The sequence below is a fragment of the Vombatus ursinus genome, unplaced genomic scaffold (genome assembly GCF_900497805.2).
Source record: "Vombatus ursinus unplaced genomic scaffold, bare-nosed wombat genome assembly UNPS02014811.1, whole genome shotgun sequence".
NCBI lineage: Eukaryota > Metazoa > Chordata > Mammalia > Diprotodontia > Vombatidae > Vombatus > Vombatus ursinus.
In genome coordinates this window covers 19,747,135-19,764,001 of record NW_020954589.1, presented here as the reverse complement: position 1 = coordinate 19,764,001, position 16,867 = coordinate 19,747,135, and the positions used below count along the sequence as shown (strand labels likewise).

At 40.9% G+C, this 16,867-nt stretch overlaps 1 protein-coding gene across 1 annotated transcript in view; it reads right to left on the bottom strand.

Moving 5' to 3' along the window:
• The window catches only part of LOC114053593 (adenylate cyclase type 10-like), a 46,572-nt gene extending 38,464 nt beyond the window's left edge, over positions 1–8,108 (bottom strand). The window contains 9 exon segments of the mRNA XM_027876684.1: positions 700–821; positions 1,417–1,608; positions 2,807–2,895; positions 2,982–3,072; positions 3,362–3,567; positions 4,687–4,830; positions 5,428–5,466; positions 6,659–6,763; positions 7,952–8,108. Of these exon segments, the coding sequence (XP_027732485.1) occupies positions 700–821; positions 1,417–1,608; positions 2,807–2,895; positions 2,982–3,072; positions 3,362–3,567; positions 4,687–4,830; positions 5,428–5,466; positions 6,659–6,763; positions 7,952–8,108 (1,145 nt within the window).
• Positions 8,109–16,867: the final 8,759 nt, after the last annotated feature.

The following is a 16,867-nucleotide window of genomic DNA, read 5'->3' as shown; positions in this document are numbered from 1 at the left end:
TCACTTTGCTCAGAATCTTCCCTACTCTGCTAGTTCATTCTCCCCCTTATTTTAAAACCCTTCTATGAGGGAACATTTCTTCTCTTCTGGTTGGAATTAAGTCTGTCATTCAATATATATTTAAATTATTTTGATTCTGTAACACTGAAAACCAAACAGGAGTCTGGAAAACATCTAAGTGAAGAAACATCAAAGAGAACCTAGGAAAGTACAGCAGCACTGATCATAAGAACCCAGAAAAAGCTTGGATCACCCACCAGGATAATGGTAAGTCATTTCTGTTGTGCATATAAGCTAAGAATAGTTGCCCTTAAAGAGGAAATAGGAATTCAGTGGTGGGGAGGAGGGTTGAATATTGAAACAAAAATAAGTTTTTTGGTTTGCTAGACAACTGAATGAAGTATACAGACTATAAAGAAGGATCTGCCAACAAAACCAAAAGTTTACCAAGACCAGGCCCAGATGCTAGCTTACAGTCAAACATTAACCTTATCTCTTTTTTCTTCTGTATTTTCCCTAAAGCTGAATTCTGCATGTAGTGGGTATTCAATAAACACTATTGACTGATTTCACTTGGCATCTTTTCTCCCTCCTCTTAGTGTGGCTCTGCCTCCAAGCAATACCTGTCACCTGCCTCCCACTGCCCTGAGAGCCCCCTGGGGCTTGAGAAACTTATCTCTGCCCCACCTTCCTCCTCACTTGGTCTCAGCAAGATTTTCCCAGCAGAAGCTAAAGATGTTATAGGAGCTCTCCAAGGCATGGGCACACTCATCTGGCTTCTTATCACCTGGAAGGCCAAATATACTGAAGAAAGTGCAGCCCTGAGAGGAATGTTGGAGAAATAAAAAAGAATATATGTCTGGAAAGCAACATAACTCTTCATATTTAGATCAGCTTGTGAAAGTGGTACCCTCCTCTTCCTGATCTCCCTATCAGAGTTTTTCTATGATATGAACAAGACAGACATTCTTGGCTCTAACACCAGTATGGATGAAAATGAAAATCTCATTTAACTGGAACTCCACTAAACAGAACCTTAAAAAAAAAAAGAATTATGTTTTTACTTGGGAGAAAGGGCCAGGTTGCAAGGGGAAAAAAGCTGTTTTACAGAATTTATTCAAAAAATGATCTTCCAGAGTATATCTATGCTGGGGTGAGTAATACATCATTCCAATCTCCTATTTCTCCAGCCCCGGGCAAATATGAATTGATGACCCTAGTATGTCATCAGAAAAAGATTCAACTCCATTAATTTACTAAGGCAAGACACCTGAATGAATTTAATTTAGAAAGTTTTTTTTAAGGTCTTTTGTATTTAAATGCCCAATGCACACTAGCAGAAGAGCCACATCCATCCCTCAGGCAAACTCCTCACTCATCTCTAATAATGGTGGGTCTAGATCCCTTCTTACTTACTTTGTCAAACATAAATATCTGATTGAGCTGGCCACCTCCATTCTTAATGGCTGTGGAGATATACAAGGCAGCTTCATGGATCTGCTGACATAAGTGCAACATCCAAGCTTTCTTGTGGAATTCGAGATTGATCAAGACCATGGTCACAGTGCGAAGTTCAGATAAATACTCCACAGGCTGGCCTTCACTGATCTGTAAAGTAACCATTAATTTAGCTCACACTGGGGAATTATAACCTCATATCCTATGATACATGGTAGTGGGCAGGGAGGAATAATAGAATATAGGTTATCAGTAAGTTATATACAAATGGCCCATTTATAGCCAGACCTGCATTTTTTCCTTTTGGAATTCACCCTATTTTAAGTACTTTTACTTAATGTCTTAGTGTAGTAAATAACTACATTAAGTCCCTTTTCTATTTCCACTGTTTAGGAATACACTGAGCAGCTAGGTGACATAGTGGATACAGCACCAGCCCTGCGGTCAAGAAGACTCATCTTCCTGAGTTCAAATCTGGCCTCAGACACTTATTAGCTATATGACCCTGGGCAAGTCACTTAATCCTGTTTGCCCCAGTTCCTCACCTATCAAGTGAACAGGAGAAAATGGCAAACCAATCCAATATCTTTGCCAAGAAAACCCCAAATGAATCACAAAGAGTCAGACACAACTAAAACAACTGACCAAGGATTACATTTGATAACATTACATGATGATAACATATTATCATCATTTTTTGAAAAGCTGACTCTGCAGATATGCATGCATATGTTTGGTCAATAAATCAACAGGTATTTATTCAAGATTAAATCTTATGGCCCCTGGGTCACTTCTCAATGTCCTGGCCCCTCCCCTCCTACCTTTCCCACCCCGCCCAGCATGCTGCTGAGCCATCCTTCCCAGGCTGGCTGGGGGGGGCACCAAGACGCTCCCAATATGATGCCGTATGATATACCCTTCTCCCATCCACCATCTAATAAAATGGGGATTCCCTCCTTCCTCTTACGCATAAAAAGAATCTCTTTCTTATCTTGGAGCAGGGCTGTTTCAGCCTTCCATCCCTCCCACACCTTGAAAGTGTATACTGTATTATAAAGATCATCACTTTAATGCTGAGCAAACTATGGCCTTGAGAGTATATGGCCTTGGCTTTTTGGGCACAAAATAAAGAGCAGATAAGATTTCTGCTCTTGGGGTTTGAAAAATACAGTGAGACTATAAGACATACAGTCAATAGAAATAAAATCACAATAATCATATAGGTGTTAAGGGAAACAAGGATAGTTATTAGGAATTATAGTGGTGAGTTGGAGAATGGATTGGAAAAGTTCAAATACATATACACACATACATACACATAAGTGGAGAATCAAGGTTTAGGAAATACCTTCTTCAGGAAGTTTCCCATTATGTGCCTCTGCAAGGTTTGCTCAAGTCTGGGGTTTGGATTCAAAGCCACAGCATTTCTCAGATAGACTAACAAAGAAAAGGAAAGTGCTCAGTCCACAAAGACAATCTCTTCTGACCTTTAGTTCTCAAGCAGAATGGGCAAAGCAGCTCACCATTATTTGTAGGATAATGTGGAAGGTAATCGATGCACTTTTCAAAATGTTCATCAAAATCAAATGGGTCTATGGTCCGCATATCTCTTAGCTAAAGAACAGGAAAAAATTTCAATCCCAAGACTAACCACCACTCTCGCTCCTTCAATAGAGATTCTGTCTTCTAGTACTTCCCTTATCCTACTTATCTCATAGTTCTATCCCTACCAATCTGAGCCTTATAGATTATTAAGTTTCCTTATTAAAAAAAAAAAAAGTTCTACAACCAGTAGTTTATCTTCTATTAGCATGCTAAGGCATCCTTAGAATTCTGCCCTGTAAATACATCAAATGTACCCTGCAGGCTACACTAGAGGTAAGACAGGAGGAGAGCCTACTACCTTTACAGCTTTAGGCTCAATCATGATTTCCACTTCAAACATGTACTGTTCACAGAGCTTCCAGCAGTTCCAGGACAAGATGATCTCATTTGCCTGAGCCAAGTGCTGGGCCATCTGGACATCATCTACATTTTGCCCAACTACCAGGAGGAATTGCCTCTGCTCATCTCCAACCACAACCTGAGAGATATGACCTGCAGACAGGCCTGTTAGGAGAAAATAAGTCAGGTGAAGTACATCTAGGTTTGGTTCTTCCATCCTCCAAACGTAAGACATTGGTCAAGTAGACAAATCTTCCTAGGTCTCAATTTTCTCTATGTCAAATGGTGCAAACCAGTGGATAATAATAATTCAGTGCTATTTAGGACCACCAAAGTTTAAGTTCATATGATCCTTCCTCATTGTCTGCTACAATTCCTATACATATCATAATCCTACATTAATCTATCATGCCCATCTTACTATTGTTACATTACACATACGTTATCAGTCTTAACTCATCTTCAACTATGACATCCTGCCAAAGATTATCTTCTGCTACAAGAATGCCTAAAGGTAGGGAGTCCTTTAATGCACGATCACCAGACTAGCAAGGGGAAAACAACAGGAAACAGTTTTGTTTAAACTAAACAGTTATTTAGCTACTAAATTCCCAAGTGGTTTTGGTAAAAATGAATATTTTGCTCTCTTAATAGGCAGGTTGGACATGACTAAGAAAAGGGAAGCAGAGTATCTGATTCAGAAGCTGCTGAAATATTCTTAGGGCAAGAGCACCACACAGAATACTCCCTTTCCTCTTGTCCAACATAACTACAATTTCAGGCTCATACTCACAAGTGCTTAATAAACTTCACGGTTACACTTTTAGCAGTGAACTCAAAAAAAACAATAAGCATAACATTATGTTTGCTTTCCCCCACGACGAGTGCTTTTTACCTCGAGCTCTAGAAGCTTTATGTTATTTATAGTTCAAAAAATGAATAAAGTTTGTTCACTCAGATCTGGTTGAAGAAGCATATGCTAAATATCTAAACAATTCAATCTAAGCCCAGGGATAGGCAAGGTAAGGGGAACAAGGAATTGAGGTTAGAATACTACAGGCAGCAACAGAATATGATCCTTCCTCATTATCTGCTATAATTTCTATATACAGAATAATCCTACGTTATTTGAAATATCTATATGCAGCAATCCCAGACACCAACATTTCCCTTACATTTAGAACTCCTACTAAGATGTTGTCCAAAGGGCCTTGATATATATTTTCCCCACCCACTCCGTTTCTATTCTTCCATAGTGGGGATTTGGCCAGATGAAGTTGCTACCTATTCTTATCTGAAGATCCTGGCCTTCCTTGGTATGGCAGACTCCAAACTTCTCCTGTATTTCCAGGCTGCATTTCACCACTAAGGTAATGATGTCACTTAGCTGATTCTGTTCCACTATCCAGAGTGCCAGGAGCACATTACCTGTAACGCCAAGGTGGATCAGTGTAGGTTATTGGGGAGTCTTAGCAAAACTCTTGGTCTCTTCCCTTGAATTATCTCTTCCTAGATTAGGGAGCTATTTTGTTTTTTTTTCCCCTAGAAATCATTAAATAGGTTAAAAGCAAAATTTATCAAGTAGAATTCTGAATGATCCCAAACTAGAAAAATCCAAAAGCTTAGATTAAGGTAATTACTTTTTCTATTTGGTATAGATGGAGGGAAAAGGAGTGATGCAAAGTGATATGGAAAACGTGTTCTTAAACACACTGCTTAAAATTATGTTTCATTCTACTATTGTGGCTGGTTCAGTCAAATAAATCTGAGAAAGTTTGTTGGTTCTAGGGCACTGTAGGATAGTGATTCTGATAGTTCCCTCAGCCTGAATACTCTCCAATTTTTCACATCTAACTGTTACTGCTGCTGGACAAATTTCCTGTCAGTTTTCTAAATACATTTCTAGAGGCTCTCATCCCGCATGATTCCTAAATAATTTTAAATTCTATGGAGGAAAAAACAAAATTTAAGTAGGCATACATATCACTTGAATTCCTTCAGATGTGCGGTATAATCAAGAAATACCTGTGATATTCAGGATATCTCCTCCAAAGCAGAGTATATCTGAGACAAAAAAAAAAAAAAGCGCAGAGAAAAATGGGCTATAGTTAGGAGTTCAGCTGACAATAACAGATGACAGATGTAAATGCTATGGGAAGAATGCCTCCCCTCTGACCTCCCCTCCAGGGGTTAAGAAATGCCTTAGTGACACCATGCAAATAAACTTCTCATTTTCCTACCTCAATCCTAAACTTCATAACCAGAAAAAGTAGAATTCTACTGCCAGCTCTTAACAGGAGTATGGCATGTTATTCCACTTTCCAATTAAACTCCTGGAGTAGATGCCACATAGTAGTGATCCTGGTTAGTCACAGAAGCACAGGGGAAGCAACAAAGCGAGCAGGGTCTGTCAGTCAACTAGAATTTATTAAGCTTTCCTATATGCCAGGCACTGTGCTAAGCCCTTGGGATACAAAGAACTGAAGAAACATTGTCCCTGCCCTCAAGGAGCTCATATTCTAATGGGGGAGACAGCATGTAAATAACCACATATATACAAGATACATAGAAAAGAGATGGAAGGTAATCTCAGGGGGCAGGGAAAGGCCTCCTACAGAAGACAGGACCTGAACTGAGTCTTGAAGAAAGTCAGGCAGTCAAAAAAGAAGGGAGAAATGACACAGGTACCAAAAGGTACTAGACACAAAAATATATATACCAAAGTGATGAATAATGGGTGAAACAAGGACTCTAATGAGTTTTTCTCCATATACTACTCCATTTGCTATCTAACACATTCTGAAAACAATAATTAATATTGGTTGACACATCATGCCAGGGTCTACAGATATTGAGCATTGAGTAGGATCTAGGGACAGTAGGAAAAAAGAAAAGGAACAAAAAATCTGGTTAGCATGTAATTTTTTTGTGTGTCAAGACCTTAATTATTGCCAAGGACATTGTAGCATCCTAGGGTGCCATAGCTGAACTGTATCACCTCATCTAATTCATGTTACAGTTGAATAAATTGAGGACCAAAGAGAAAAATTACTTGCCTAAGGTATACAGCTTTTGGTTGTAGGCCTGATAAGGAAAGTTATCTGTAAGAATCTGGCTAGTTCTATAAGGCTTTTAAGAAACCAAAGGTGAGGACTGTCTTTTCAGGAAAGTGGCGTTTATCTTCACTCTGAATACCCTCTCCTTTCAACCTCTTTGAGCCTTAAACCCTCCCACCCACCCTACAGTGGCCACTCACGCTCCACAATGTCACCAATGTAACAACTGAAGATGTGGGCCATCTTGTCCATGCTGTGCTCTGCAATGCAGGTCAGGCTAAACTTGTCCATCAATGCTGTAAGTCCTACCCAACAAGCAAAAGTCACTCAGCTTATTACCCCATGCAGTGGTGGTTTAGGGGCTGTTTATTTCCCCTTCTCCCATCCCCCCCAAACAGGAGCCAGTCTAAAAGAACCAAGGCTCGTCTAAACATAATCATTCCTTTAACATGTTGGTTACTTGGACTACAAGGGAAGGAGTAAGGCACATAAGACCTTGCTTTTGGCTGTTTGGGCTGACAACCTCTTACCAGCTAATCTCTAATTTCATGGGTTTTATAACGAGCTGCAGCCATTGCCGAGAGTGACCCTCCCCCAGGCACCCAGCATGTTCCTCTTCCTTCAACAAACTGCATTCTTCTTTAGGAGAGGGAGAATGAGTGGAGCTAAAGAAAGTTCCCAGAAGAAAAGTAAATATTTGTGGAACTGATGTAACAGAGTAATTAAATAAGTCAAGAAATATTTATTAAACACCTTCTATCTTCCAGGTATTGTGCTAAACAATTTTTTTTTAAAATTGATGATGTCCTTTGCTCTAGCAAAGTGATTCAAGGGCTTGATTCCCACGAGGAAAGAGGAACTCAGTGACAAGGCTTAGAGAGCAAACCCAGTTGTGGTTTCCTGGTCAAAGTCAATGTCCAGACCTCAACTACCTATAGTGGTGGGAAGGGTGAAAGGAGTGTCTGTATAAACTGTTTCCATTTGAGAATTTTGTTTTTGTTTTTTAGAAAGAAACTCGACTACTCTTTCTGTTCCTTCCATCCTCTCGGGACGAACATCCTCCTTTTGAACTTTTTAAAAGCCCAATTCAAAAGATACTTCCCCCCCAGCTATCTTCCTCTGTCGACAAACAAGCTTTTTCCCTCTCAGACTTCAGTTTTCCGCCTCTCAAAAGGATTTTGTACATTGCATCCAGTTATCCGTGGCTACTAGAGTACAAGCTCCAAGAGAGCAGGGATGGGGGGCTTTACCGACACTCAGTGCCCCTCCCCACAGCCCACCCACTGCTCTGCATCCAGGAAGCGCTTAATTTAAAAATGCACGTGGCTGAGCGACTCTAGCCTCTCTTCTCTGGGAGTGGGCGTGTACGTGGGATGCAGGGGGTGAAGAAACGAGGGCCGGTCCGCAGACCAGGGCCTCCGGGGACGCCGTAACCGTCACCGCGGGGCCCAACGGCCGCCCAGCCGCCAGTCACCTCTCGCTCCCACGCTCACCGGTCACGTGGACGCCAAGCAGGACCCCCTGCACCGTGGTGAGCTCTGGCCCTGGGCCCCGGGCCTTCCCGAACACCAGCAGGTCGGGCAGCAGCGCCGCCAGGCGGGCCTGGAAGGACCAGGAGGAGGACGACAGACGCCAGCCTCCACTGGCCATGGCAGCCGAGGGGCGACTGATTCCGAAACTCGATCTCGCAGCGGCCCCGCCTCCCCCCACCCAGCCAATCGGCTTGCACACTCCCATCCCCTTCGATTCACTGCCTCCAATCGGAAGCTGCAGGAGGGACTGTTCCCGCCCCCTCCCCCACGCACCCACGCGCAGCCTTAAGGTGCACACAGTCCCAGAGTCCGACAAAGAGAATCGAGTCAGCCAAAGGCTGCGAATCCCTAGGGGACCAATGTCAGTGCGCATGCGCGTCCTGTGCCTGTGCGGGTCTTCTTTTAGAGATTCATCTGTCTTTTTCCACGAAAGCTGATTCAGGCTTACTTTTTAATGCCTTTAACAAATGTTGGCATTCTCTTTTGCCAGATACTACTAAAACCGTGTCTGTTGTTTGTCGTTTGGAAGGAGGGCTCAGAAGAAAGGCAATCACAGAAAGCGTGCCTTTCCCTTGCATCCCTGAAAGTGCAAATTACTGGCATTTTGCTTAGTGCTACACCTGGCAGTAGGGGGCGGGCAGGATTACGCATCTGTGAATCTGAAAGTTATTCTGGTTTTTCTGCTTTTTGTGGGAATAAATCCTAAAAGTTAGGTCTCTGCTGTATTTTATAGAGGTGCCCACATCCTTGATCTGTTTCAAGGGAAGATTGATTTGAGGCTAACTTAATTAACATTCACATGATATGAAAAAAATAAATACTAAAGGGACCACATTTAAAATAAGCCAAAACTTGACATAGGTGAAGCACTGGAAAAACGGAAAGGTCCTTAGTACAGTGCCTGGCACGTGGAAGGTTTAGGGGCAGGGACTGGATGTGTAATTTCATTACTATAGGAAACTTTCCAGGGGAGGAAACCTCCCCTACCAATGCAGGTAGGCAGGCGCTTTCTCTGAAACTTAAGATGGTTTCCCAGAGCACTGAGAGGTCAAGTGAAGGTCACAGAGTCATTCTGTCATTGAGAAAGAACTTGAATTCCAGTTGCTCAAGAGGCCAGCTCACTATTCACCCGGCCAAGTGTGCCTTCAGGTGGCATATATAAGTCCTTAAGAAACGCTTCTTGATTGGTTGAAGGCCAGAGAAGGGAAGAGAGAATTAGAGACAGAACTGTGGTTTTGTTTTTATCTTTATAAATATGTTGAGCAGTGGTTTCATTGCAAATATATTTGAGGGTTCAAAGTTAAAATTGAACCATAGCTATGACTTAAGGATCTTAAAACTCTATCCCTTTTTTCAGAAGGTTCTAATACAAAGGTTTTCGACCATGTTTATGTAATGTATTCTTTTAACAGCCTGGTGAAGCCTAGGGACCCATTCTCCGAATGTTTTTAAATGAATAAAATAAATAGATTTACAAAGGAAACCAATAATATTTATTTGATTTTTGTTATATTTTAAGTTCCAAATTGTCTCCCTCCCTCCTCAATCCGCATTTAGAGAAGGCCACCATTTGACACAGATCCATAAACATATGTAAAATCATACTATGTATACTTCTATTTATCAGTTTTTTCTCTGGAGGTGGACAGCATTTTCCTTCATAGGTCCTTTATAGTTGATCTGAGTATTTATAGTACTCTGAGTATTTTTATTGTTCTCAGTTATTCTTTGAATAATCTTGCTGTTATTGTAGACAAAGTTCTCTTGATTTCTGTTCACTTTTCATTATTTCATGCAAGTCTTTCCATGTTTTTCTAAAATCAACCAGCTCATTTCTTACAGCACAGTAGTGTTCATCACAATCATATACCACAAATTGTTTAGCCATTCCCCAATTGATGAGCATCCCCTCCATTTCCAGTTCTTTGCTACCACAAAGAGAACTGCTATAAATATTTTAGAACATACAGGTTCTTTTCCTTTTTCCCTGATCACATTGGGAAATAGATCTAATACTGGTGTTGCTGGGTCAAAGGGTATACACAGTTTTATAACTTTTTGGACATAATTCCAGATTACTCTCCAAAATGGCCACATCCCTTCTAACATGTTATTTTTCCCTATCATCTTAATCAATCTGATAGGTATAAGGTGATATCTCAAAGTTCTTTTAATTTGCATTTCTTTAATCAAAAATGATTTAGAACGATTTTTCATATGACTATATATAGTCTTGATTTCTTCACTAAAAACTACCTGTTCATATCCTTTGACCAATTATCAACTGGGGAATGACTTATATTCTTATAAATTTGACAAAGTTCTTTTTATATTTGAGATATGAGACCTTTATCAAAGAAACTATCTATAAAAAATTTCCAACTTTTGTGTTCTACTTCTCATCTTAAGCTATATTGGTTTTATTTGTACAAAAACTTTTCAATTTAATGTAATAAAATTATCCATTTTACATCTCACAATGCTTTCTATCTCTTGTTTATTCATAAATTCTTCTCATATCCATGTCTTATAGGTAATATGTTCCATGTTCTTCTAGTTTTCTTATGCTGTCTCCCTTCATATCTAGGTCATATATCCATTTTGACCTTATCTTGGTAAATGGTGTAAGATATTTATCAGTACCCAGTTTCTGCCAGACTGCTTTGCAATTTTCCCAACAACTTTTATTGAGTATTCTTATCCCCAAAGCTTAAATCTTTACATTTGTCAAACACAAGGTTACTATAATTATTTTACTACTGTGTATTGTATGTCTACTCTGTTCTATTGATCTACCTTTCTATTTCTTAGCCTGTACCAGATAGTTTTGATAATTACTGCTTTATAATATAGTTTAAGATCTAGTACTGATAAACCTCCTTCCTTTACATGTTTTTCATTAATTCCTTTGACATTCTTGACCTTTTGTTCTTCCAAATGAATTTTACTATTATTTTTTTATAGCTCAATAAAATAATTTTTGGTAGTTTAATTGGGATAGCATTGAATAAGTAGATTACTTAGTATAATTGTCATTTTTATTATATTGGCTCTGCCTACTCATGAACAATTCATATTTCTCCAATTATTTAAATCTGACTTTATTTGTATAAAAAAAGTTTTATAATTATGTCATGTAGTTCTTGAGTTTGTCTTGGCAGTCATACTCCCGGGTATTTTATAAAGTCTGCAGTTATTTTAAATGGGATATCTCTTACTATCTCTCTTGCAGGGTTTTGTTGGTGATATATAGAAATGCTGATGATTTATGTGGGTTTACTTTGGATTATCCCTCCCTGTCTTCCTGAATACATTCGTGTTTTCTCAATACACTTCTCCTACCTTCCTTATAGTGCCTAGCAAGTCTCCTCTGCTGGTTCGTCATCCATAGTATGTCCTCTGTGAACATTTCCAAAGGCTGTCCTGGGCCCTCTTCTCTTCTTGCTTGACCTACATTCTCTTTCTCTTGATCTACATTTTCCATTAACTTCATCAGTGAAATCATCCATATCTATGCAGATGATTCACAGATCTACATATCCAGCGTTTGTTTCTCTTGGGCTTCAGTCCCATATCACTAGTTGTAGGACATTTCAAACTGAAAGTTCTAGAGACCTCTCACACTCAACATATTCAAAATAGCACTCATTACGTCCCCCCTATCTCCCCGCAAAACCCAGCCCTCTTCCAAACTTTGCTACTTCTAAGATATCACCATTCTTCTGGTCTCCCAAATTTGGAATCTTGGCACTATCCTCAATTACTCACAAACTCACCCCATGTATCTAATCTGTTGCCAAATTTTGCCATCTCAAGTTGTTTTTAGTCGTGTCCGACTCTTCATGACCCCATATGGAGATTTCTTGGCAAACATTTGCTATATTTGCTATTTCCTTCTCCAGCTCATTTTACTGATGAGGAAACTGAGGCAAACAGGGTTAAGTGACTTGCCCAGGGTCACATGGCTATTAAATGTCTGAAGCCAGATTTGAACTCAAGAATTGAGTGTTCCTGACTACGGGCCCAGTACTCTTATCTACCCAGGACCACCTAGCTTCCCGAAACCTCCCGAAACTCTCTTGTGTCTGACCCCTTCTCACCACTTTGGTTTAGGTCCTAATCACCTTTCACCTAGAATCTAGGTGATAATGAAAGGATGTGTTCTATGAAGTTTGGATTCAGTCAAAGGGCTGCACTTGAGGACCTAGAGGGCTGCAGGTTCCCCACCCCTGGTCTAGATTGTTCCAAAAGCCTCCTAATTGGTCTTCTTGAGCCATGTTTCTCATTTTCCCAATCCAGTCCATCCTTCACACTATTGCTAAATAATTTTCCTTAAGCGGAGGCATAAGCATCTGCTACTCAAAAATTCTATGGGTGCCCCTATTGCCTCTAGGAGAAAATAGAAATTCCTTGCATGTTTAAAGCCCTTCACCACCTCCTTCAATTTGTACATCCCCCCCCCCACTCCACTACCCAGTCAAATCGTCTGTTCCTCACACGTCACTCTCATCTCGCTTCTCTTGCCTTTGCACTGACTGTCCCTTCACCTCTACCTATTCAAAGACCTGGTCTTCTTTTAAGACATAGCTCAAGGACTCCTTCTACATGAAGCCACTTCTGAACCCTGCTTCTGCCCTCAGCTGCTAGTGCCCTTCTTCCCAAACTACCTTGGTTGTAATTGTTTTGTATTTATTCTCTTTATATTTATGTACTTCTTGTCTCCCTTTTTAGAATGCTGATATTGTTTTCATTCTTTGTATCTTTGGTGCTTAAAAGAAGTTAGACAACTTCTTGATTGGTTGGTTCTCAATACAATTTTCAACTTAGCACTTATTTTAAAATTTTAAAATATTTTATTATATATACATACATCAAAGTCAGTGTCTTGGGGTGGCAAAAAGAATGTCCCTTGTCAATAAACGGCCAGTCTGGGAGTTTAGAGGAGATGGAGCCTGAGGCCAGAAGAACTGGGTTAGACTGTGGAAAGAGGCAGATGATGCCTCTCAGTGACTCACACATAATACTGTGACACGGTCACATGGAACAGCATGCTGAGAGATGAGCCCATCTGGGGACAGCCTGGCACGGACACATAAAAGGACCCTCATGCTCCCAGATCCATAACTTCAAAGGAACACACAGCTTCACAGCAACACAAAGCTATTCAGCCAGAGACTGACCTACCCACCCACCCACAGACCCTGGCAAATAAAAAAACACACCCAGAGACAGACCCTTACAGACACATACCCACAGATAAGCTCTCACAGCTTTTCTTTTTCACAGTTTATTCTCTATCACACACATATTACTCCCTCCCTCATTTCCATCCTCCCTCCCTAAGACAAGCCAGAGAAGGAATCATTCAATATAGCCACCACCTTCTTTGCCAAGACAGTATACTAAGGTGTGAAAAGGGACAGGGACTTTTGGAAAGGGTGTCAAAGGCCATTCTCCAAAGTAGTAAGGTCTGCTGAATTCCCCTGGTGGCTGGGTGGTTGAGTGCTTTAGAGGATAAGATACCATCAGTCCTCCTTTGTAGGAGCTTGGTCACAGCATGGATGGCACTTGATATTGTAAACAGTGGCATCAGCCAAGCAAGCAGTCTCCTCAGCCACATGGTTGATGAGCTAAAGGGGCTAGGTTGGAGAATGCAGAAACCCACGAAGGTGATGGTAGAGGTAAAAAAACCTCTGACGTTCACTCACTGGCATATGGACCCTCCACCCCGAATGAACTAATGAACTGTCTCGGCTGTTGATTGAGAACTGTCTAGGGCGTCAAAGGGCTCACTGGGGAACCGCCACCATTGGGCAATGACCCAGTAATGTCAACCTTACCCTACCAGCTGCCAGAATCTAGAAGCACCCAGGGACTGTAGGCCCTATTCAGCTATTCGCTGTCAGCCAGCCAGGGCCTGGAAGACCTCACAGTCAGTAGAGAGGAACAAGACATAGCATAGATAGCATCCTGATCCAGGCGGCGGACAGGCATCGTATAAGCCAACTGGGTTGAAGCAGGCTAGGCAGACAAGGACCCACACCTCACCTGCCTGGAAGGCAGAAGCAGCTCCCAACAAGTTCAGCAGCAAATAGAAGTCAGCCAGAACAAGGCCAGCAGTCTTCCAGGACAGCCTGCTCTTGTGCTAGTTACCAGGTGGTGGCCAGCAGCCAAGGTAGAGAAGGCCAGGCTATGTGCCGTGGCTCACTGCAGGAGGGCACCCAGGCTGTATCACAATGGGGCAAGTAACACCCAGCAAAAACACATCCCACTCCAGCTGTCAAGGATCAGCTCTGAGCAGGCCAGCAGCTGCTCTGATTCACAGCTTTTCTGGTGCTCAAACTCTTGAGCCACACCTGCTTAGATCACCATCTGGCAAGCAAGCTGTGCCCTAAGCTTGGCATAGCAACAATCTTTTGTGCTCACCCTCTGGATGATCTCAGTCCCAGCAAAATCCCAAAACTGTTTCACATCAGTATCAGGTGGTCTCTGACCCTAGACAAGCACCTTTAGTACCCATGTTCTGGTCATGAATATCCTATGAATCAAACTTACCACATTGTTGCTATGACCCCTCATTGTCAGGGCTACAGCTCATTGCACAGCCATCGGTTAAGTATTGAGATCTCCTCACACTGCCTCGGGGGCCCCCCACTATGGGTGGGGATTCAGCACGTTTTTGCTTTTAAGCCGCTTTCCTCACTTTGAAATTAAACTTCTGTTTGATTGCTGTCTCTAGCCGGCTTTATTCAGCTCCAGCCACCCACAGCTTAGAGATCGGTTCCAGTCCAGCTGACACTTTAAATAACCACTCAATTTTACAATTGAGGAAACTGAGGCAGAGATTAAGTGACTCACCCAAGGTCACACAACTAGTGTCTGAGGCCCAAATCAAACAGTACTCTATCCACTGTGCCACCTAGCTGGCCATTAGTGTCTTTAAAGAAAATCTCCCAACTGGATCTATATTGAATAAAATCTAACTTCTGTATTATCCCTTAAAAAAACAAACTGATGATTTCTATGATAAGAATCCAAGGACAACCTTATGTCTTACAAAATTAATAACTGCCACCTCAGACAAACAAGCTACATCTATGAACACAGGATGAAAGGCGTCGAAGGAATAAAAGTGCTTCCCTAAAACACAAACTTTTATTTTAATATTTTTATAAATTTCTTTTAAAAAATAACAATGGGAAATTACTCTGAATTCCAATGTCACCAATGATCACCTGTACTCCCCTCTCTAGGGGAAAAACCTTCGTATAGCTTAAGGTCACAAATGAAAGCCAAGACATTATTAACAGGCACCCACAACCCAGAAAACATTCCCCTGGTCCAGCGGTATAGACATGGACAAGTTATATGTAACAATGCACTTAAAAATATATTTATATTTATATATACATACACACACACAATTATCCTGCAAAAAAAAAAAAGTACTCAAATGAAATTTAACACTATACATTATGCCAATTATTCATTCATCCAGTCACCCACTTTTTCAATCATAAGATCATTAGAACAGTCACACCTACAAATAAGGAAAGGATTTCCTAGAAGCAAATAAAAATAATTTCACAAACCCCAAACTTTCCTTGCAAAGTCATGGTGTTTCAAGATCACCAAAAAAAAAAAAAAAAGACCTGACACTCTAAATGCAAAAGTCAAATTGAAAACAGAAGTATTTTCCTCCCACCACCCCCCTTCCCCACCAAAAAACCCCAAACAACAAAAAACCCTAAAGGAACCTAAAATATGTAAAATAGAGTAACGAACATTTGCAGGGTTGTTACTATGTACAAGTTTACAAACATAAATAAATACAGTTTAAAAATCGATTTTCTTAATGAGCTTAAGCTTTAGAGATCAGGTTTGATGGGCTTACTCCTTTAATACTGGATCCTAAAGATAAACCAGGAAACTAAAGCCCTTCTGTTTTATCATCATCATACAAACTTTGTTCTTATCAAGTAAACCGAGCCTCTAAAACTACAGAATAACAAATAACCACTTCCCAAGGGAGCATCTGAAAGGGACAGAACCTCCTAGCATCTGGAAGCCACACTGGATACATGGATTCCAGAACCTATGAGTCCTGGGATGAGGGAAATGTACCCAACCACATCTCTGCCACTGTCCCCATAACAGCCCTTATTTTTTAGATTCATTTCCTTTTAAAGGTTTAATTTTTCCCTTCCTTTTTCATGCAACATGTTTACAGGGAAGACAAAATTGAGAAAGCATCCCCTCCCCCTTATACTTAGCTCCAGCTTTTTTCAGTAGAAATATGGAACATTTTTACCACTTTTGTTCAAAAGACAGTGACTTCTAAAACTATCACCTTAATTCTCTGAACCACAAGGTCCAAGAGGTGGAAGCTTGTTTTATGATGGGTACTCAGATCTGGGAACCCTGCTCCATTCCTGATGTTTAGAGGGCTCCAGAATCTATTTCCAGTTTGGTCCCACAGTAAGGGTACAATGTGAAAGCCTTTCTGTACAAGACCCCTGAATCAAAGTATAAGGTTACATCTCAAATGGGGAAAGCAAGTGGAACCAGGCATCCATACATCAGCTGCCAAGGGGATTTGCTGCAGGAACAAAATTTCATTACTGGCTCCAGTAAGTAACGTGGAATAACCATGGCACCTGGGTAAAAACAATAGTTTCTGAAAATGGCCAAGGACTAACAAAATAAATCTCAGACTAAAAGACAGTAAGTGAATTTCCACTCCCTTGCTAGGTTAGGTTTTAGTATGAATCTGTTCCTCACTCTTCACTTCCTAACAATCTACTCCAGGTCTCCAGAGTCATGTTATAAAACACACACACACACACACACACACACACACACACACACACACACACA